Source organism: Colobus angolensis, unplaced genomic scaffold, assembly GCF_000951035.1.
Source record: "Colobus angolensis palliatus isolate OR3802 unplaced genomic scaffold, Cang.pa_1.0 Scaffold136, whole genome shotgun sequence".
Taxonomy (NCBI): domain Eukaryota; kingdom Metazoa; phylum Chordata; class Mammalia; order Primates; family Cercopithecidae; genus Colobus; species Colobus angolensis.
Genome location: NW_012114444.1, coordinates 4842571 through 4865820, shown reverse-complemented (window position 1 = coordinate 4865820; position 23250 = coordinate 4842571). Strand labels below are relative to the sequence as shown.

At 51.2% G+C, this 23250-nt stretch overlaps 1 protein-coding gene across 5 annotated transcripts in view; it reads left to right on the top strand.

The window, feature by feature from the left end:
* Positions 1-23250, top strand: part of PHACTR3 (phosphatase and actin regulator 3) — a 271728-nt gene that overhangs the window by 170636 nt on the left and 77842 nt on the right. For 4 of the 5 annotated variants that reach the window (XM_011934507.1, XM_011934510.1, XM_011934509.1 and 1 more), the window contains exons 3-5: positions 1762-1839; positions 8686-8868; positions 20227-20436. In XM_011934507.1, coding sequence (XP_011789897.1) covers positions 1762-1839; positions 8686-8868; positions 20227-20436 — 471 coding nt within the window. The remainder of the gene's footprint in view (positions 1-1761; positions 1840-8685; positions 8869-20226; positions 20437-23250) is intronic. The other variant, XM_011934512.1, reaches the window with a different exon arrangement.

Here is a 23250-nt window from a genome sequence, read left to right as displayed (position 1 = left end):
CCTGTTCTTCTCATCTGCTTTGTGAACCTAGCTGCAGCCTCTTGCTGACACCTCCCAAGGTCAGCATTCACTTTGTCAATTTTATCCACAATTCTGGCACCTGGAAATTGGCTTGGAAATGGGGACCACAGAAAGGAAATTCTGTTTTCTCTGCCCAAAAATGTCCCCATGCTGCTGTGTTTGGGTTTCCCTTTTCATCCTTTGGCTTTAGGGTAAATATCCTCAGAGAAGCCACCCCAGAGGTCAAGGGTGGGATGGGTTTCCCCAGACAACTTCCCCCCAACCAGTCCCCCACCCCAGGCTTGACTTATCCCTCCTCGCCCATTTCTAGACACTTGCCATCTGTCCTCCCACCTGTGCTGGCCTCAGGCAGAGGCTGTGCCTGTCTTGCTCATGGCAGAATCTCCTGTGCCTGACACGGTGCCTGGCACACAGTAGGTGCTCAGTAAATGTGTAAGGGGTTTCGATAGATTGAACACCTGGTCACCATGGCCTGTTCCCCCAGTGGAGCCCACACCTGTGACCGTGAGGCTGCAGGGGTTCTGCCCTCCGTGACTCCCCAGCACCCAGCTCAGCACTTGGCACATAGCAGATGCTCAGGAAATACTTTTGAACACGTGAAATAATTCCATTGCCAGTGCCTATTTGTCATCTGCCTCCCCACCTAGACGTTAAGCTCAGCCAGGTGGGCTGACTCCGTCTGGTCCCCGGCATCTGGCAGGGCCCCTGACACACACAGAACACTGATGGACTCTCTGCGATCCAGGCTTAATGGCAGGACCACTGGGCAGGCCCTGGGGTGGAGATGAGCAGGGCGGCCACTGCTTTGGGCCCAGTGGTCCGAGAAGACCCAGGTGAGGAGGCTGCATTGAGCTGCATTGAGCTGAGATGTAATTGGTTCATTGGGAAAGGCGGGGAAAAGCATCGCAGCAGGAGAAACAGCCCTCGCAAAGGTGCATCTTTCAAAGAAAGGGTTGAGGTGGTTATGTAGTCTTGTATTTGGAAATTGGGGCTCACCTGTAGGCAAACAGTTTTCCTGATGGAAGGAAGAAGATGACTGCCGAGCAGCCTGAGGCCTGCCTGTGAGCGGAGGGAGAATGGGAGAAGGCGGGGGGCATCGCTCAAGTGTTTTGCTCCGGGAAGGGGAGGCAGGAAAGGCTATTCTGAAAATGGAATTGACAAAGATCTGGCAAATTAGGCTTGGTGGAAGGGGACTGGGGGCTGGCCTCCTCCCTTTCTGTCCATCTGGTAGACTGGAAGCTTTTAACCTGTGTTTATTGGAAGACGCTCTAGTGGGAGAGCCGCACAGAAGAATCTCATCTGACTGAATGTTAGCAGGGACCAGGAGGCACTTAGCAAAGGCTAACAGGAACCACAGAAAGGAGCCTGAGGGGTTGGGGGCAGAGGGAGGGCGCTTTCCTTGGTTGGTAAGTTAAGCAGCCTTTGGTGAAGGGCAGGAATGGCTGGTGGGGGCTAACTTAGAGAGGGGCGTTACGTGTGGAGGGGCTTTCCAGATACATCACAGAAACGACTGCTGTAGAATATCTACGGCGTGCGCTGCGCTTCAGCTGTGGTTTATGTACATTGCTTAGCAGAGTGCTTTGTAAGAAAGTTGGGCCTTGCCAGTGGACCAGGCCCCTAAGCCCGAGGCACCTGCTAGCTCACTGTTTTTGGTCTGTAAACTTGAGCCTGGCATTGGCTGTGACTTGGGCCCATTGACACCTTTGCCCAAGACTCACTGTGTGTTTGTGTGTTGGGCAGCGCTGGAGAAGAAGATGGCCGGCAGGCAAGGCCGAGAGGAGCTCATCAAGAAGGGGCTGCTGGAGATGATGGAGCAGGGTAAGTGGGACCCGCCCCTGGCTTGGAAGGGCACGGTGCTGGGAATGTGGAATGAAAAGTCTCACATGAATCCAGGAAGCCCATCAGAAACGGAGTAGAATCAGAAGAGGGCCGTGTCCAGGTGAAGCCTGCAAGGTTGGAGAAATGCCTCATGTCAGGAGCCATTCCATTGGTCCAGCCCCCAGGGGCATGGGAGACCCCATTACTGAGCTGAAGAGCTCCCCCTCATGACACGACTGCCTGGGTAATGTCTAACAGAGCTGGCTGTGCATGAAAAAGTTGGTGGTTTATCCCGATTCCTTTAAAGTGGCAGCAATGGTTTTTTCAGCATTAACTTTTTTTTTTTTTCATATTCACATTTCGATTCTCCATTTGCGCAAATTATTTTTAATTCCACTATTACCTACTCCTACTACCACCACGTAGGAAGCATTCAGGACACGCTGGGGCTGGGTGGGGTATTCCGCACGCCCTGTCTCATTGGTCTTCCCAGCATCCCTGAGGATGGGGGCAGTGGTTATCCCATTTGCAGATGAGGAGTGTGAGGGTCTGGGTGGTGACTGCCCCAAGTCATTGCAGCCTGAGAACAGAGACGCAGAACAAATCCTCATCTCTTGGTCTCTGGTCTAGAGAGTTTAATCTCAGTGGTGTCTACATGATCGTCTTTGTTTCCATCTTTCAGAAAGGCCAGTTATTATCGCTCATGCAATTAACTGAACAGAGTTCTTTAATTCCCAAGTCTTTCTCTTTGTGATGGATTCCTGGAGGTGTGAGGCCCAGGACTTGGATGCTGACACTAGCCGTTGGTGCTTTCCGGTTCCCTGAGAGGCTAAATCTTGGTTAGGAGGTTTCATAAAACCTCACTGCCTCTGGAAGACTGTCTGGAGCTGGACCAAGCTCTGGCCTCCTGATTTAAGGAATCTGGCCATGCGCAGCCAATTTCCTGAGGCTTGCATGAATATATTGAATTCCTCTCTCCCTGCTTCAGCCTTAAAATATTACTAGTGTCTTTGTAATTTGGCCCAAATATCAGGAATTAGGAAGGAAGCTCATGAAATAAATGAATCCAGATTTTATGCAGCAGGGCCTGTCAGCGCACAAACTCGATTGTGGGCCCAAGCCTTTGTCATCATTTCCTTTCTTTAGACTCAAAGAGTGAAGTATTTTGATGATGCTATTTTTAGGGGAAATCTACATGGGAAATTGCTTAATAGTGATAATAAAACCTTACATGTGCAAGGAAAGCTTGGTGTCAAGTCCCGTGGCACTCAGATGTTTAACGCTCTGTTGTGATACTCAGATTTGGTGGAATGCAGTTGCTGAGTTAGAAATCTGGAGGATTTTAATTTGGATGGGACAAAAAAGTGCCAAACTTCAGCATTTTGAATATGTTGCCAACAGGCATGATTTTGGATCTTAGGGAAGGAGAAAGGAGGATGAAAACAATGCTAGGGCCTTTTTTCATCTATTCTAAAAATATATTACTTTTGTTGAGGAAAGAGTAAGTATATAGACTTGATTCCTCTCAAAAATGAAGCTATAGTTTGAATAACTAAAGGGGAAAACTTCTAGGAGCATTGGCTTTTTTCCACTCTGAGTTTTTGCAAGATGGTTTTTTCTGATGAAGTCGGAACAGAGGCTGGAGACGCATGCTTGGCTGCGGCCAGGCTGACAGCATGGCTTTCACCCTGCTGCCGTGGGAGCCTGGTCTCTGGCTTCCGTGCCTCTGACAGCGACATCACACACCCGCGGTCTTACAGAATCACTTTAGATCAGGGTCGGCAAACCTTTTCTGGAGAGGGTCAGATGGTGCAGATTTTAGGGGGCTGAGCAATCTCTGTTGCAACTACTTGTCTCTGCTTTTGTAGCCCAAAGGCAGCCAGAGACAAATCATGCATGAGAGGGCGTGGCTGTGTCCCAAGAAAACTTATGGCCACTGGCCTTTGAATTTTATATAATTTTGTCAACCATTTAAAGATGTCAAATCCAGGTGCGGGGACTGGAGTGGCCTCCATGTTGTGGTTTGTTCATCTCTACCTTCCATACTGTCTCTCTTGCTAAATGATTATGGACCAGGGACTAGAGTGACCTGAAACACAGTCTCTTTCCTTGAGAGGGCAAATGTGCTCCTAAATTGATGCCATGACATTTTATTGAGGGCCCACTATGTGCCAGGGTCTGTGCTAGCTGCTGAGGACACAGGTGAGCAAAATACTGTTCTGAACGCACATCCAGTGGGACCATTAGATAATCCCACATAGAGTCAGCTACTCACGACGGCGATGAGTGTGGTGAAGGACATGGCACCCTAAGAACACGAGACAGGACCTGATCCGGTCCTCCGGGGCGGGGAGATGTTTGAGTGGGGTCCACAGGTGGGCAGGAGGACCTAGCCTGATTCTCCGAGTTTGTTGCATATTAGGATCACCTGGAGAGCTTTAACAACCCTCCACCGCTCAGGCAGCAGTTAAATTAGATGCTCTGGGCGTGGGACCCAGGCAGCAGCGCTTCCTCATCCTCCACAGCTGATTCCAACTTCGATGCAGGAAGGTTGAAAAGCCAAGAGACAGGGAAGCAGGGAGTGACTTCCAGCCCCCAGGAGCAGCAAGAGCAAGTCCCCGCGGTGGAAGGGACCTTGAGATGGTGGGTTGTGCTGGAGGAAAGGAGAAAGCGGGAGAGGGAGAGGGGCTTGGGTCAAGATGTCCCCCATCTTCCCCGCCCACACAGCGGCTGGGGTGGCAGAGGCATAACCACGCTGCTGTGGGAGGCTGGGGCAGCCACAGTGCGAGTGGGTGGGGTCTGCCAGGAGCCCGAGTGTCTCTGCAGGGAAATATCAGGGACGGGGCAGCAGGGGTTGCTCTGGGAGGGGACTTGGACTTGCTGTTCACAGTCGACTCTTCTGTGCTGCTTGAAGCCTTTACTGCGTGCCACCTGTAATCAACCTGTAATCAACGTGCAGTAATAACAGGATCCACGCAGATGCTTGGCCACAGGCTCCGGGCTAAATCCTTCCCTGCACCGCGGTTTCCGTCCTGCACTGGGTTCAAAAATGCCTGTTCTCACTGGGTCGACCTGAGGTCAGACCCTCTTGCAGGGTGACTGGAATTGTTGGTGGTGGCTGTGCACCTGCCCTTTCCGGCTCAGGGGAGGACCCGGCGTGAGGGCTGCCGCTCCGGGGTGGGCACGCAGTGCCGCCGCCTCTGCTGTGGGTGTGAGGACTCTCCAGGGTGAGGAGCAGAAGCGCTTTCCTGGCTTTGGGGTTAAGGAACCAGCTTCAGCCACCGCCTTCCACGGCCAGCAGGGACGCATCTGCGGCCGGGGGCGCCCTCCTGTGGCCGGCCAGGCTCATGAGCCTCCCTGCAAGGTGGCCGGGACTTCACGGGGACAGGCCCTGTGAGGCTGCGGGAGTGGATTGTCAGGGGCCCCAGAGCCTCATTTGAACCCCCTCAAAACTCACATTGGAAATTCCTTGGCCATTACAAATCCCAGGATTGCCCTCTGCCCTGCACACGCGCACGTATGCACACTCGCGTGTGCATACACGTCGGACACCCTGGAGCTTGCCCTGAAGCAGGTGGGCAGCCTGGTGGAGGGAGCTGGCCTCTGGGAGCGGCCGGCAGAAAAGAGCCCGCCAGCTCCTGGGGGTTGAGGCAGCGTCCAGGGGGTGAATTTGCTCCCTCTGGGGTGTTATTTTATGATCGATGGTCCGTTTTATGGACCACTCCGACCCCATCCCCTCCTGTTCTGTGACTAGTCATCAGCTTGGACCTAGGAAGGACCCTACTGGTGGCATTATTACATCACTAGATGTGTGCCGTGGGGCCAGTTGTGTCCCGGGGAGGGGAGAGGGGACCCCTCTGCTGTCTTCAGTGCTCCTTACGCCCTCCTCTGAGATATCTGTGACCAAGTGAGGCCCGACCAAATCTCTAGCAGAAGGGGTCCCCTTCCCCAGCCCCCTCGCCCAGCCCACGTTTCTCTGTGCCAGACACTGTTTATGTTCTGAATGGCTTTCCTCCATCTCCCTGTATGCGTTGACTTGGCATTTTCTTAAATAATTTAAGGAATTTCCTACCCTGTCATTGGGTATAAAAGAAGAGAGTTTGTTACTCTGTGCTGTGTTCAGTGACCTGAGATTGACTAGGCATTCTTTCCTCAGGGAATTGGACAGTGACAAATCAAGTCTGTCTGGTTTCCATGTGGTAGGAACGCCGGGGGACACATGTCTGCATGTGTGCACACACATGCACGTGCACACATGTGCACCCACCTGTGCTTGCACCATGCACATACATGTGCCATGACTGTACACGTGTGTGCCTGCATGCGCATCTGAGTGCGTGTGCATGTCTGCAGCACGTTCCCTGTCACTGTGGCTGCTCAGGCGCACTGCTCTGCGCTCCCTTCTGCAGCCCTCGAAGGAGAGTGGCCATGGGGAGGCTGACCTTCCAGGGAGAGGAGCAGGGCCTGGGCTCCCACCACTCCCCCCACCCCTCCGCAACCCACGTTTCTTAGCAACAGCCCTGCCACCAGGGCTATTTTGGGAACTGAAACTTTTCATTGAACATGATTATGAGCTGGAGCTCTGACCGCAGCCCAGAGAAGTCCTGCAAGGGCTGCTAAGCTGCAAAAGCAGCGGAAGGTTCAGACTGTGGAGGGGTGTGGTGCTTTTCTGAGTCTGGAGACCTCTGGGCCTTCCAGGTTCGATGTTCTGACCCTTTTATGGTGGTGGTTGTGATGAGTTTGATGCTGTCGCTGCTGCTGCTGATGGAGGCATCCTTATTAACAGCAGTGACAGGCGTGGCAGCAAAAGACCTGTGCATTCTAAGGTTTGGCGTCCATAACTGCCAGCGGTGGGTGGCAGCCTTGCCTCTTACACGGGGTAGGTGTGAAGCTCAAGCTGGCGGAGCCCTGTGCTCCCTCACGCCAGCTCTCACATTCCCTGTGTGTGGCCAGGGGCCGGGTAAGCTGTGCTGTCGCAGTTGCATGTCAAGTACGAGGAAACCAGTCACGAGAAGGGGCTGATTTCAGTTTTGAGCTTTGTGACCTCTGATTTTGTCTACTTGGTGAGCTCTCTTGGCTTGTATCCGGGTTGGCGGGCTGTTATAGCTAAGGGTCAAATCTGGCTCAGGACCTGTTTTTATGTGGCCTTTGAGCTAAGAATGCTTTTTAAATAGGAAAGACTTTCATAAAAATTAAACAAAAAATCAAGGAAGAGTTGTAGCATGGGGCATACGGCACGTGGCCCACAGAGCCTGGCACGTTTGCCATCTGCGCCTTATGGGAACAGCCTGCCAGCCTCGCCTGGACCTCTGGGCAACTGACGCGTCTGCATGGATGAGATCGTCCGGCCCCAAATCTCCAGACTTCTGGCATGGCTGACCTTTTCATTCTCTCCGGAGGAGACATGCGCAGCAGAGGGAAACTGATCGGCAGTCATGACAGCTCAAATCTCTTCCAGGGCCCCAGGCAGGAAATGGGTCTGGCGTGAGTCCTGGGTGTGGTGAGGACTCTGTGGAGGGAGAAATGGTTCTGTCCTAAGCCTGCTGTTAGCAGATGGGCCCAAAGGTGCAGACCAAGGGCCAGATCACTCTTGTCACCCTCCTCTTCTCGTTGTCAGAAACCATCACCACCAACATGACAGAAAGCATATGTAAAGTGCACACCTTATGCCAGACACATTCCATACCTGAGCTCCATTAATTCTCGTAATGTTGCCATGAAGCAAGCAGAAATATTATCCCCGTTTTATAGGTAAGGAAATTGAGATCCAGAGGAATTTGCTCTTTGGGGCCCAAAATGCCATTTGCAGGTGGTGGAACGCATGATAGGGTGACTGTATACTGTTGTCCAAACAGGACACTTTTAGGAGTGAAAGGGACACTATTGAAGGACACAGGGATGGCAGGTAGGAATCAGGACTGACCAGGTCCTATGGACCCTGACCCTGAAGTAAATGTTGCCTCTTCCTTCCACTGCCAGGATGGGAGGCATGTGGAAGGAGGTCAGGGCAGGCTGGTGTCCCCAAACGGCCACCTCGTGGCTGTGTCGACATGTGCAGGTCACACTGCGCTCTGCACCAGGCCTCCAGGAACCGCTGTAGGGATTGAGAGGAATCCTGCAGGGCCATGTGGAGGCTTTGTGCGTGGAGCTGTAACATGCATCTCAGTGACGTGACGGTGACTTGCTGGCCGAGGGCCCTGCCATCCTACAGTTGGGTAACAGGGCCATTTATTTTGCTCTCCGAGTGCTGAGCCCCTCACCATTAAGGTGCAACCCCAGGGATGACAAGTGAAGGGCCGGACCCTCAGAGGCTGCAGCAGCCAAGCTTCAAGAGAGGGGAAGCACCAGGTCCTTCCTTATGCGCTGCCAGTGCCTCCTCTTCTGGGAGGGCTGCCTGTCAGACCTAGGGACCCCCGGCTCTGTGTCCCCTCCCTCCATGGGTGTGCCCCCGTTCTGGGCTCACAGTACCATGTGTGATCATCTGCGTGGCTTCCTTAGAGTGTGAGCGCCCTGGGGACAAGGACTGTATCTTATTAACCTCCACCTTGCCAGGGTCTGTCACGGTGCCAGACACGTAGTAGGTGATCAGTAAACACCTGTTTAATGCCTGGCTGAGGGTTGAGTGGTAGGTACAGAGGTGAGTTGGTTTTCTGCAGCCACAACCATCCCTGCATCTCAGAGGTCTACAGCAATCACCATTTGTTGTCCCCTGGTGTGTGGTGGGGGGAGAGAGGTGGGGGACCACCCAGAGCCTAGAATGGATACTCCTCAAGAAGGCTCTTGGGATGGTGGAAGGGATGAAGGAAGAGAGGCGCAGGCCTGGCTGACAGCTGCATTTCCTTGTAGATGCTGAAAGCAAAACGTGCAACCCCGATGGAGGACCCCGATCTGTGCAGAGTGAACCACCTACTCCCAGGTCAGAGATGCTGACTTCAGAAGATGCCCAGCCTGGAAGCCCCTTGGCCACTGGGACGGACCAGGTCTCCCTGGATAAGCCACTGTCCTCAGCCGCCCACTTGGACGATGCAGGTACTGACTGGAGACAGCGCTAAGTTGAGCTTCTCCTAGAATGGCCATACGTCCCTACGGGTGTCCCTGGCTATAGCTTAGGCAACGGCCCTCATAGAACATTGTTCTCAAGAGAGCCAGGCCCGTGCTCGATGCGCTGCCATGCTGTGCTGCCTGGCTGGGTTGAAGGGTTTGCTGGGGCACTTTTCTCTACTGTCTCTTTCCAAGTCTGGCACAGCCAATAAGTGAAGGTACTTAACGATGTTCATCTCCCTGGCACACCTTGCCCCCCTCCCAGGGCGTCTTTGGGTTTCCCTGGGAGCTTCTAGGCAGGAAAGTGCTCTCTGGAGGGGCAAGTGCCCAGTGAGGGGATTTTAATGACCCGAAAAGAGGTAGGACGTAAGGTTGAGGGACTTTCCTACGGCCGAAATCCTGCCACAGGGGTCCTCTTGGCCTAAAAGATGCTTAAGTCCCTGCATGTGTGCATGCCTGGGAGCTGGTCGGTGCTGATGCAGGCTCAGCGTGCTGCGGCCTATGCAGGACTCTTCCGATGCTTCTTGAGGGGAGGCGGGCTTGGTGCCTTGCTCCAAGCCTCAGTTTTCCTCTGTTAAATGGGAAAAGTAATGGACCTACCTCAGGGTTGTTTGGAGGGTGGGAGGAACTTAGCACAGTGTCTGCTGTGTAGAGCGACTATTATCAAAGGCAGTAGGGGCTTTGGGTAGTGGTGGTTGTTTTTATTTTAATTGAATAGACCAGGGCACCTCCCAAGGATAGGAGAGAAGGAAGGAAGGACAGAAGGGAGGAAAGCAGGAACTGGCCACAGAAACCTGCAGGCGCTTCACCAGTTCCTCCTCCTCTCCCACCTGGCAGAGCGATTCTTTTGGAGCTTCACTATTGACTTGGAATCCTGTTGTCACATAAAATTTCAGGCTATAAACAAGTCTCACACAGTTTGGGGGTGGGAAGGTGAACGCATCTCTCCATGAGTGTGGGAAGTTGGAAATCCAGGCCCCAGGACAGCCTGGTAGGCTTCTGCTTCAGAGCGGGTGCACTGTGCCTGGGACTTCCTTCTGCCACAGAAGGGTGACACCCACAGCCTCACAGGCCACCCATCCACAGCACCCCTGCAGCGCTAGCAGGCACCTGCTCAGAGGCATGCTCAGCCCTCCTCGGGGGTGGCTGTGTCTCTCCAGTTTCACCTGGCTTGGAATTTGGGGTCTGAGAGTTGGGACCCCCGGAGGGTCCCAGCTCTCACGCAGAGGCCCCCTCCACACACACAGGTCTCTGTGTGCCCCAGGTATCTGACTTTGGGGCTGGCATGGTTCTTACGGCTGAGCAGAGCCTGGCTTTCGTGCCATGGTGTGGTCCCCACAGCCCAGCCCTTGTGTATGGCCCATGAGCCTCCCCGAGGGAGCAGGGCTGCCGCTCCCAGCCCCCGCTGGGGCTCACACTTCTCCTTGGCAGTAGTTTCTGTAGCTCAGCTCAGGGCCTGTGCCTGCTCCCCTCAGCGCCCTCTTCTGACCTCAGACACAGGGTCTCGCTCGCTCTCCAGATGCTGGGTGTGAGGATGGGTTCCTGAGAGCAGAGTGGGTCTGTTGAGATTACACATTTGTATCAAGGACCCTCTCCTAAGTGAGGCCTGAGGGAGGAGTGGGAATCAGCCAGGCAGAGAGTGAGGTGCAGAGTATCCCAGAAAGGGGAATAACTTGCAAAGACAGGGGACAGGAACACACACCTTTTCTGAAAAGGGCCAGAGAGGAAAGAGCGTCAGCGCTGCAGGCTGGAGGTGTCTGACACAGTCACTTGCTTCTACCCTCATAGCACAAAAGCAGCGTGGATGGTGAAAGGGTGCGGCTCTTGTCAGTGGAACTGTAATGATTAAAAACAGCCCAGGGGTCGGTGAGGTGGGTCACACCTATCATTCCAGCACTTCGGGAAGCTAAGACAGGAGAATCCCTTGAACCTAGGAGTTCAAAGTCAGCCTGGACAGCATTGCATGACCCCATCTCTACAAAACAGTTTTGTTTTTTGTTTTTGGTTGACCGGGAGGTCAAGGCTGTAGTGAGCCTTGATCACACCACTTACTCCAGTCTGGGTGACAGAACCAGACCCTGTTTCAAAAAAAATTAAAATAAAAAACAGCCCACAGATTGGAGAGAGTTGGCCTGGCAGGTTTTCCCTGAGGGCGGCTGGAACCCCCAGGGATGGAGAGACAATGGAATTTGCCTTGTAGGAAGCGCTCTGCTGGTGACCTGGCAAGACCTGGGGGCAGGGAGACTGGAGATGTGCGTGGTTCCCCAGGGACTTGTCTCATTCCCGGCTTCCCCAGTGTGGGTCTTGTGTCCCTGGAGTTTGTGAGATGACTTCTTGTGAATGGCATGTGGACAGACAATGAGAAAGCATTATTAACGTTTAATTAATAATGAAAATGTTTAAACATTAATAATGAAAATACTTTAATTAGGGCAAGAAGTACTGACTTCTCATTTAGGGCAATTATAGAGATTTGCTTTTTCTTACAAACAGAGATAAAAATGTGAATTCACTTAAAGTAAAATACAGCAAACAGAAGTATAGAAAGCACAGAGGAATGTCCAAAATGTCTAAAGCAGGAGCCATAAGTCTGGTTTAACAAAGACCATTCCATTCCTTAGGGATGCAGCTGGCTTATTAGCAGTTAGTGACATTTGTCATCATGCAGGGTATAACAAGAGCTGACACAGGTGGCTGCCTGCAGGCAGGGTGGGGGAGAGTGCTCTGCTAATGACTCCACATTCATTAGCTTACTTAGCCCTGGAAGCAGCCCCCAGAGATCTCATGCCCATGATGAGATGCTGGCACACAGGTCAAACAACTGGTCCAAATAACTGGAAACAGAGGACATCTTTGACATCAGGTGAGACACATGCCTGAACTCCTGACTGAGCTGTGGGGCCATGGGCAAGTGACTTAACCTCTCTGATCCTGCTTGATCAGCTGTGAAATGAGGACAGTAGTCACACTGATTTCCCAGGGTCGCTAAAATTAAATCAAGTGATCCCCAGGAAAGGCTTATCTCCGTCTTAACCCACACTGAGCACTTGGAAAGTGTTTACTGCTGCTACTGTAGCATCGCTGTTACTGTCACCATCACCGTTGTCATCATCATCTGTCACCATCGTCCTCTGTCATCATCATCGTCACCATCATCATCTGTCGTCGTCATCTGTCATTGTCATCTGTCGTCATTGTCATCTGTCGTCATTGTCATCTGTCATTGTCATCTGTCACCATCATTGTCATCTGTCATCGTCATTGTCAAAAACAACCCTTGGAAAGGGACGTGCTAACACACAGTATTTAGCTGCCTACAGATGCTCCCAGAGAGGCCGTCTCTCTAGTAGCACGTGTGTTTTGGGATGTGGGATCACCTGCAGTTTGCTATGCCTGGGACAACCCCGAGGCCTCATCCAGCCCTACAGACCTGGGATCCTGCACTAGGGACATTGTTCACCTCCACAACACCAGGTCAATGTTCAGAAGCTTGGCCATGAGCAACACCCCTGTAAACAGGGTGTAGCTTAACACAGGGACATTAAATATACTGGTTAAAAAATTTGCAAGCCAATGTTTAAAAATCAGGAGTGTTCACAGAAATCCAGATGTGCAATCTCTTTTCAGTTGTGAAAGTTCAGGCCCCCCGGATCCCTGCTGTCACACAGCCAGGGTCACTGGAGCTGAACAGAGTCTGTCCCTGTAGATGGGCCTGGCAGTTTGGGTGCTGGAGTTTGCAATCCCTTTCATGAAGGTTAACAGCCTGGTCTTCAGAGCCAACCCCTGTGTTACTGACTTTTAATTTTCTGCTTTGGGCCTCAGTGTTTTGTGATAGAAGGAGTTAAAGCCTGAGGCCACCGTGAGGCAACATGGTCCTAGGTCTCCGGTTTCTACTGCAGAGCCCAAGGGGACCCGCTGTTTGATGCTTTGTGTCTGATGCTGTCTGTTCTCTTCCCACATTCTGCACCTCAGCACCTGAGGGAGCTGGCCCACTTCTGGGCGCAGTTGCTCTGTGTTGTGGATAATTCCATGACAGACAGATGTCATCTAATGGCCGACAAAGCCATATCCTTGAGTGGCAAATGCGTCATGTGAGTGCTGGAGCCTGGGCCCTGCTTCTCTCCTTGACCTTGGACAAGTTCAGGGAAACCTCACGGGGGCCCAGAATGCGGTGTCCCGTGGGTGATGGTCTACACCTACAGGAGCCCCTGGGATCTCTTCAGTGGTGCTCACTGCTGTCCTGAAAAGTCAGGTGCTTTCTCTTCAAAAGTAAACCTCCCATGAACTTTGCTGGGGGTGGGCGAGAGGGGTCATCAAAAAGCACAAGGGGCTGTCCTAGGTCACTCCTGGCATCCAGGTGGCAACATCCAGGACTGGAGTTGCTGCTTCCCCATGCCCCAACCATGATGAGTGTGGGTGGCAGGGGGTACATCTGAATATTGCAAATCTCAGGAGGAGGACACCGTCAATGATTTTGACCATTATTTTCCTTGATCCTTTGATTTGGTGACTTGGGTTGACTTTGGGCTTTTGTGTTTGGGGTGATTTTGCTTTTCCTGGTTTTGTTTGGATGGTGCTTGATATGGTTTGTCTATGTCCCCACCCAAATCTTATTTTGAATTGTAGCTCCCATAATTCCCACCTGTTGTGGGAGGGACCTGGTGGGAGATCACTGAATCATGGGGGCAGTTTCCCCAGTACTGTTCTCATGGTGGTGAATAAGCCTCATGAGATCTGATGGTTTTATAAGGGAAAACCCCTTCTGTTTCGTTCTCATTCTCTCTTGTCCGCCACCATGTAAGATGTGCCTTTCACCTTCTGTCATGATTGTGAGGTCTCCCCAGCTACATGGAACAGTGAGTCCTTTAAACTTCTTTTTCTTTATAAATTACTCAGTCTCAGGTATGTCTTTATCAGCAGCATGAAAATGGCCTAATAATGAATGCCACACCAGCAACAGAGAATTCCCTACAAAGCCCAGAAGGATCTGGTGTTTTGACACAAATGGGAACAGGGTCCTGTTCAGCGTTTCTGTTGTGGGACAGGGGCTGAGTTCTGGCCTTCCCACGAGTGCACTAATTAAAAAGGAGAGTGACACTTAGGGATCGTGTTCTGTGTGCACTCTATTATCTTATAACAGCCCCATGTTTTTGGATGAGAAAACAGAGCCCAGAGAGGTTAAGTCACTTTCCCAGGCCATAGAGCATAAAAATAGATCAAACCCAGTGGCAGGACTGGGTTTGATCTTCACCATAACACTCTACAGACTAAACTCTAGAGCCAAACAGGAGATAAACATTTGTTCTGCTTCTGGAATGTTCTGGAATGTGAGTCTAGAACAGGGACTGTCAAAATGCAGACTGCAGGTCAGATACTGTCCGTGTCTGTGTCTGCGTGGCCGTGGAGCACTGCTCTAGTGGGCTGGTCCTGGGAGCCAGGAGACCGCGGTGAGGTGCCTCCCTCCCTGAGCCCTGCACTTGTCTCCCCAACTGGTGGATGCCCTTCACCACTGCCTGGGGCCTATGCTGATACCAGCTACTCCTGGGGCGTGGGCTCTGGTCAACTACTGGGCACTGAGTGGAGGAACCTCATCTGGGAGTTGGTGAGCCACCTGACCCAGAGCCAGCTGCCCAAGCTGAGACCAAGGTTGTGCTGGGTGTACGGGGGTGGAGTACAAGTGACCATGACTCTCCACATCCATCTTTGGGCTAGCCACCCTTGAACTCCAGAATGTCTTCAGTGGGTGGTAACTGGCTGCAAAGTGTGCCCCCTGCCCCGGTAGCCCTCTCGAGGCAAGTGGCAGGGCAGAGTTTTTCCTCCTGTTAAGTTCCTACATAATATTCTTGATTTTGCCTCTTAGCCTGGAAAACCAAAAATGTTTATTGTCTGCATCTGAACAGAAAAGGTTTATCAGCCCCTGCTCTGGAAAATAAGTGAGGATTACACAGAAGGGTGTCAGTGGAACGTGCTTAGCAAAGAGGTACCTGTAAGCCGTGAACTTGTGGCGCTGTGGTTGAGCTTCAGGTATTTCCATTCCTAGCCCTGACCCCTGCATTGGGGTTTGTACAGTGTAGGAGCCTCTGGTTGAGACTTCATTTGGTAAGGAGCCTCTGCTTGTCCAGCCCCAAGGGATGGGTCCCCCAAATGCTGAGAACATGCAGAGCCAGTGTCTTCTTCCACTTTTTCAAAAATTGATTCAGCACTTGAGATGTTAACAGATGTGAAATTTCAGTTTTGACAGGATTCCAAGATACAACAGTGACTGCACACTCACATGAGATACAGAGGGCGGTGACAGAGGAGAGGGAAGATGGGGAGGAGGGAGGGAGAGAGGAGATGCTGAAAACCATCTCCTGTCCTTAAAGCCATCAGGCAGGCCAAGGATGTGAAGGTTCAGTGTATGGTGAGGATGGATGTGTTGGGGGAGACTCTGGAGGTGGGTTTTGGTGAGCCTAGCTGGTGTGGCGAGTCTCATGGCCATCAGGGTGAAGGGTGGGAAACCCAGAGTCCCACCTTGGGCAGGTGGAATGAGGGGACCTCAGAGGCTTACCCTTTACTCTGTGGCTTAAGGTAGTGGCACTGTGACCATTGACTCAGTCCTGGGAAATCCAGAGCTCCCTGTCCAGTGCAGTAGTCACTAGCCCTGTGGCTGTTTGAAATAATTAAAATTTAAGCTTGTTTGTCACTCCAGCCACTTGTCCAGTGTTCAGTGGTCATGAGGGTCTAGTGGCCACCATACGGACAAGGAATAAATGTGTCCATCATCTCAGAAAGTGCTGCTGGGTAGTACTGAGGGTCAGGGTGGCTTCACATCTATTTTGGTGTGAAACAAGGAAAGATGTAGTTTGGGTTGGCCAGCCTTCCAGAGTTCTCCATACTAACAGAGACTGTAATAGCAACAAAGACCACATGGCCCAAGCTGGAAATACTTTCTACCTGACCCTCTGCAGGAAAGGCCTGACAAACCCTGATTTGGAGAATGGGTTTCCACTGGGGTAGGAAGCATTGTCAGGAGCTTGAGAGGCTGGAGAGGAGGCCCAGGCAGAAGTTCTGATAGCTCACACTGGGAGACAAGTGGATATTTCTGAGAAATTATTTGGAAGTAGAGTTCATGAGACTTGTCTGGGAATTAGATATAAGGGGTGGTTTACTGGCTGGAGAGGACAAGAAAAGGGTGGTGTGGGGCATCTGGTCTGGCTGGACAGGTGGTGGGGCATGGAGCACTGAACCTGGTGAAAGTGGATGATATGGTGTGGCTGTGTCCCCACCCAAAATCTCGTCTTGAATTATAATTCCCACAATCCCCATAATCTCCACGTGTCAATGGGAGAGGCCACGTGGAGGCAATTGAATCACAGGGGGAAGTTTTCCCCATGCTGTTCTCATGATACTGAGTTCTCACAAAATCTGATGGTTTTATAAAGGACTCTTCCCCCTTCACTTGGTACATCTTCTTCCTGTCGTATTGTGAAGAAGGTGCTTGCTTCCCCTTTGCCTTCTGCTGTGTTTGTAAGTTTCCTGAGGCATCCCCAGGCATGCTGAACTGTGAGTCAATTAAACCTCTTTTCTTTGTATGTTACCCAGTCTCGGGCAGTTATTTTTAGCAGCGTAAGAAGAAACTAATGCAGTAGGGATCTGGCTGGATTGGTGCCATGTCCACAGCTTCTAGAATAGTGCCTGGAACCCATGGTTGTTCAATAACATTTGCAAGATGGGTTGATGGTTGAATGAGTGAGAGGGAAGGGAAGGCTCAGGAGAATTTGTTGTGGGGACCAAGATTCAAGTTTGGATGTGATTGGCCTCCAGATGGAGATGCCAATGTGGCCAACTGGTAACATGGAAGTCTGGAGCTCAGAGAAACGGTCCAGGGTTGACAGAGAAATGGAATCAGTTCTGAAGCCAGAGGAGCGGATGAGAATGACCTGTGAGAGGGGTAGACAGGGAAGAGGACCTAGGCCTGCATCCTGGGGCAGCCCAGGTGGATATTCATATGCAGGAGGTGGGACCTGCCAGAGAGGCTGAGCAGAGGTGGCCAGGGCTCCAGGGGAGATCCAGGAGAGTGTGTGTCAGGAAGCCAGAGGGGAAAGTGTTAAAGATGGTGGATGTCTGAGTGGGGTGGCCCTGGCTCAGTGAGGGGGCCAGGGCTTGCTGGGTGGAGATGCAGTGTTAAAGGTCATCTTTCATAAGTTTATTTTGCAAAGGAACAGGTAATTGTAACTAAGCTGGGAGTGTAGATGAGGTCAAGATTGTTTGGTTTGGTTTTGGGTAGAATATTTTAGATCTTGTTGGGATCCTAAAAAGAAGGATAAGTCAGTGATGCAGGCCAAGGGGGACAACCTGTCAGTAGCTCAGAGGGATGTGGAACTGACCCAAGTCAGTGCTTATCTAGTGAAGTTGTACATGGAGATCAGACATAGAAGATAGATCCAGATGATTGGCTGGGGCTGACCCAGGAGTGGGGACACTGACCCCAGGCTACTCTGCCTCCCTGGTAATGCTTCCTTTGGTGGTACCTCTTAGCAGACCCTTGGAGCCCAGTTCAGCTGCTGGCCACATTGTCCTGGAGGAGATGAGTCAGAGGAGTGCTGAGTAGCTCTAGACAAACCTTCCCTGCCGTGGTCTCGTGTTGGCCTTTCCATCCTTGTAGTGGGCAGGGTTGGGTATTTTATAGATATTTGTACAGATGAGGAGACTGAGACTCGCTAAGCAAGGTGGAGACCAAGGTCACTCATCTGTAAATAGGTCAAACACATGGAGGAAGGAGGGGGATGCTGGATTCTGGTGTAATTGAGGTGAGGTGAGCCATTTCCATGACATCTCTGTCTCCCAAAAGCAGGACTTTGGAAATGTCCTGGGTGACCAGTCCCCTGAGAGCATGACCCATTCACAAAGAAGCAATCTGGAACAAGAAGTCCTGTAAACCCAAACAATCAAAGCAGGGTGTGGATGCAAGGAGCACATTAAAGGGCTTCAGAATAATAGATGTGTGAATATCTGAAAAGAGGTTGGACCCCCAGGAGGAAACTTCCTGGGAGAAAACTAGGCCTGGGCTGGCTACTGAGAGCTCACCCCATGCCTGGTGGTCTTGGCCATGAGCTTGGCTGCCGAGGAAATGGGCTCTGAAGTGTGGTGTCCCAAGAATGAGGGTGTCTACTTGCCTGTGCTGATTTACACAAGACAGAAAACTCCACCAAGTTATAACTGGAGCCTACATAGAGAAAATGGGCATTTCTATGCTTACCTGTGACTTAACAAGGAAATCTCACAACTATTTTTACCTAGAAAGCACAAAATATTTACTTTGATGTTATTATCAGGACAAAACTTACTAAGTGAAACAACTAATCAGAGTTGTAGACTCTTAGACATTATAGGTTACAAGTCAGATGACATAATGACAGTCTCAGAGCATAGAAGTCTTAAACCCCTTTGAAGAAGTAACACTTTTGAGGACAGTTTAATAGTAATAAGAAAAATAAAATGAAAACAGCACTTTCCTGTGGGTATCCATGCAGAACAAAAGAGTATAGAGCCAACTGTAATTATGGTTGTTCTCAGCTCAGGCTAACTTCATGACACAGAGCTGAGTCTGCCCTCTGCAGTTGGAGTATGTGTTGTGTTGTTGGGGGAGAACAACACATACTCCATCTCTGCTTTCAGAGATTTTGTTCTCCAGGCATTAGGAGCGCTGGCCCTTCTGAGATAAGGACTCCATTGTCATGAACCTAACGTAAGAAAGGGCTGGGAATTAGAGTTTAAAACGTCCAACATGGGCAATAAAGGAACAGAAACTAATGATAGCTAATGGGATACAAGGGACATGCAATACTTCCATCTGGTGTTTAGCTGGAGGCTCTCTGCAGGCAGGAATTAGGCCTGTTTTAATACTCCCTCCCCCACCACTGTGTTTTCAGCACCACGGACAGCACCAGCAGCTCCTGGGTACCTCCAGAAACAGCAGCTGATAGATGAATGAACCCCACAGGAGCTAACACAGTGACCCAAGGACAAGCTCCAGCTCCACCAGGCTTTCCCCTCAGACATACAATGGGGAGAGTGTTTGTGTTGTCTTCATTGGGTAGTTGTAAAAACTGAATAAGATGATGTGTGCTAGGTGCCTTCCATGGGCCTTAGCACTCAAGAGTGTGCTGAGAGGGCAGGAAGTGAGGGAGTGCTGGTGCCAGGGAGACCACCTCTCTTGGATCAGAGGTAAGGAAGAACAGAGATATTGGGGACAGCAGTTTGCATTTGAGTCAGAAATCCAAGAGGAGCCCCGGTCCAATGACCTCAGTTTTACCTGTAAAGCTGCAGGTGAAGCTGTGTGGTAGCAGCAGCAAAGGTGGGAAGCTGGAGGTGGGGAAGGGACAGAAAGGGCTTGAGCAGTCATGCAGAGCACCTGCAGGAGGAAGCTCTTGGCCACGGGTCCTGCAGAGCAACAGTTCTTCCTGAAGTGGACTCCATGGGCTCTTCCTCCTGCAATACTAGGCGAGGGCAGGAGCAGACAAGTGGCAGCTTCATCCCCAGATGAAACTTTTCCAGAGAGTTGAAAGGAATCCAGGCAAAGAACTTAGGGACTGTTGGTCAGATTGTTGTTGAAATAATGGATGACGGAACCCAAGCCAGGTAAAAAGAGAAATAAGAAAGGGAAGGGTTGATGGGTTGAGGGAAAGCTGGGGATGGGCAGGCTGAGGGTGGTGGTGAAGGAGGTGGATGGAGCCTGAATGAGCAGCTAGGAAGGGAGGGATGAGGGTTCTGGGGTGGCCGAACCCTTCCTCCAAGTCGATCCTTCCTGTTGTCACTCCCACCCTAGGCTGGCATACCAGACATTAGCACTGCCGCAAACAGACAAATAAGAATGAGAGCTGCTGGACTGGAGGGTTACACTGTATCATGGCCATTTCTTGCTTAAACTGAGAAACAATCCTGTGAGGGCCTGTTGGTAACACAATGCCATGCCTGAGTAAATGGAGTTTCGGAGAGATTTAGTAACTTAAGGTCCAAGAGTAAGTTCAGAGACCACTTGAGCCTGGGTGTGTCTGACTCTAAAATCTGTCATGGTGAACACTGCTCCTAGGTGAGGTGGGAGCTATGGCATGCACCTCTCGTGGAACAAAGAATGGAATCCCTCATGCTATTGAAATGACTTCCCTCTCTGCATCCTCCTCTCTTTGCTTCTGATGGTTCTATTGAGAGTTGAACTTGTAGGAAGTCAAGTGCCTGTGTGAAGTGACTGCTCTGTATGCTCTTCACGATCCCATCCCACCAAACCCTCTTGCTTTGCTCTCTTACTTCCATTGCTGTCAGAGGAAACATGTTTTTGAACTCTCTGCTTTGCCTTTGAACCAGCCAAGATGCCATCTGCATCCAGTGGTGAAGAAGCAGACCCTGGCAGCCTCCTGCCCACCACCGATGAGCTCTCCCAAGCCTTAGCTGCGTCTGACTCCCTGGACAGTCCTCCCAGACCTCTGGAGAGATCTGTGGGCCAGCTCCCCAGCCCCCCACTGCTGCCCACTCCTCCACCCAAGGCAAGCTCCAAAACCACAAAAAATGTCACAGGTGGGTCCACATGCATCCTGTCCATCCTCTTTCCTTTCTCTGCCCCATCCATCCATCCATCCATCCATCCATCCATCCATCCATCCATCATACATTCATCCACCCATCCATCATCTATTTATTCACCCATTCACTCATCCATCCATCTGTCCATCCGTCCATCCATCCACCCATTCATCCATCCATACCTTCAGCCAGTCTTGATTGGGCACCCACTATGGACTGGTTCTCATCATTAGCTTCTGTGACTGGGGTTCAGGGCAGGCCCAGAGGAGTAGATCTTACCAAGGAAACTGTGGTTGTCAGGAGCAGACTGCCTAGTCTCCCTCAAGCAAACAGGGGAGTGTCTTTGCAGGAGTCAAAGAGGGCATCTTCTGGGACCTGAATGCAAGAGATGCAGCCAGTTCCCAGGACGGGACTTGGCTTTAGCTTGGCTTGGCTTTTCTTTTTCTTTTTTCTTTTCCTTTCCTTTCCCTTCTGTTCTGTTCTTTCTGGATGTTCATGTGTCTGTCTTTCTCTTTGTGCTTCTCTCTGAATCTCAGTCTCTTTCAGTCTATTTCTCTCCCTTCCTCCTTCCCTGTCTCTGCTGGTCTCTGTTTTGCTGTTTCACTTTCCAGTAAGTTCTGTCCAGCAAGGCAGAGCCAGGAGTAAACAGCAGACATTGGTGGTCAGATAGGGGTGCACAGCTGGACAGAGGCCCCCACAGCAGACACTTATGTAGCTTTTGTCACACTGGCAGAATAATCCTAGCAAGTAGAGATAATTACTTTGCAAACTTAGGTATTTTTTGTCTGGAATTTACTGCTGCAAACAGGACACATTGATGGTCTCAGGGAAAAAGTAGGCTGTTTATCAAGAGATGATGACTTTTCAGAGTAAAACCTTGCATGCTGTCTTTGAAGGCTGTGAGTGTCACACATGACACATAGCAGAGTTGGACAATTTTGTTACAATCACCTAACCTCTGATTAACCACCATCAGTAATCGCCATTTCTTGGGTAGGCACCAGGTGCCACATTTGTAGTTGACAAAACAGGCTCAGGAAACTCCAGTAATTTGTCCCAGGTCCTGGAAATGATTGAAACTTTTGAACCCAGTTTTGGGCCCAAAGCTTGTTGCTACTACATGTGTGGCCAGGGGCTGGTGCCCTCCCCTCTGCAATCTCACCTAATCCTCATTGTGCTTCTTCCCAGCTTTCATGGAAGAGGAAACTGTCACCTTTTGCAAGAGGTGTCAGCTGCTGGGACAGGGAGAGCCTGGGCATGAGCCTGGGAGGGCTGGGTCCCAGCCCCTGGCTCTTTTCTGAGGACCTTACTGCCCCTTATGAGGTGAACGCTCAACCTGGAGGTGACTCTTGGGTGGAAAATGCTTTCAGTGGGGCATTTTCCTTGCACGCCTAACACGAATTAGGTATTCCAATCTAACTGATGATTCTCAACCAGACACTACAGAACCAGAGGAGGTGAGATGCATCCCACAGGGGGCCTCTTTAGCTGGTACTGCAGATGTTCTGGATGGGATAGATGTGGGGCTGTGTGCCCTGTGGTTCCCCGAGTAGGGATGGTATGTGGGAAGATGTGCTGCTGGGTGGGTGGAGGGATGAGTGAGGGGGCGTCCCCTCCACCCCACCGTCCTGAGACTTGGCCCTGGCTGTTCTCCCTGCTGGAACATTCTCCCTTCCTGCTTTGCCTGGTCAGTACCTTTGCATGCTTGGGACCACAGCTCAAGCTGTCTCTCCTTCAGGGGAGCCAGCCCTGACCTCTGACCTCATAGCACCATGTGCCCCGTCTTCCAGCATTTACTGCATTGCCCCACCTTGTTTAGTGGGTTGAATGGTGTCCTCCCAAAATTCCCATCCACCTGGAACCTCGGAACATGACCTCGTTTGGAATAAGCGTCTCTCCACTGTCAGTAAGTTAAAGATGAAGCTGAGCTCATGCTGGATTAGGGCAGGCCCCGAATCGAACGACAGCGTCCATGTAAGCAGCAGAACAGGACATGCAGGGATGGGAGTGATGCATCCACAGAACGCCAAGCATTTTCCAGGGAGAGAGGCCTGGGACGGCATTTCCCTCACAGCCTCAGAAGGAACCAACCCTGCCAGCCTCTCAATTTGAGGCTTCTGGTCTCCAAAACTGTGTGAGTTGTTCTGTTGCTTTAGGCTGCCCAAGGAGCCATACATACCCTGTCTGTTATATGGTTTGCCTCTCTCTAACCACCTGCCCCCCAGACAGTAGCCCCTGAGAACTGGCCACACCTTTGTGTTCACCATCAAATCCAAGTGCAGGCACAGTACAGGGCATACAGCAGGCACTCAGCAAGTGCAGATGACGGTTGCATGGATGAATGAATGGCGAATGAATGCATGCATGTTCTGAACCCTGTCTGTCTGCTTTCTGCATCTCTGTAGATGAATCCAAATATTCAGCCTTTGTGTGATATGGCCATATAGATTACAGTACAAAGTTGGAGACAAAACTGTGCTATGTTGCATTCTGTTATGGTCTTTGCAATAGCTCCCTTTTTCCTCCATGGAAACCTAAAACCATGGAAAGTCCATTCAATTAATCACCGTTCACCTCATTTTATTCTGGCTAATGTATAATTTGTTCCTGGCCCTCAATAACTCAGTAACCCAGAGAGTTTCCTGCCTCTCCTAAGCTTGGGAAGGCCGAGCCTCAGAAAGCACAGGTCTTCACTCTGACTCCACACGCCCTGAATTCTGGCATTCTGTCCCCCTAAGTCTGCCGACACTTCTGGCTTCCACACTGCCCTCCGCTGCAAGGACATCAGGGGATACTCTGACACTTATG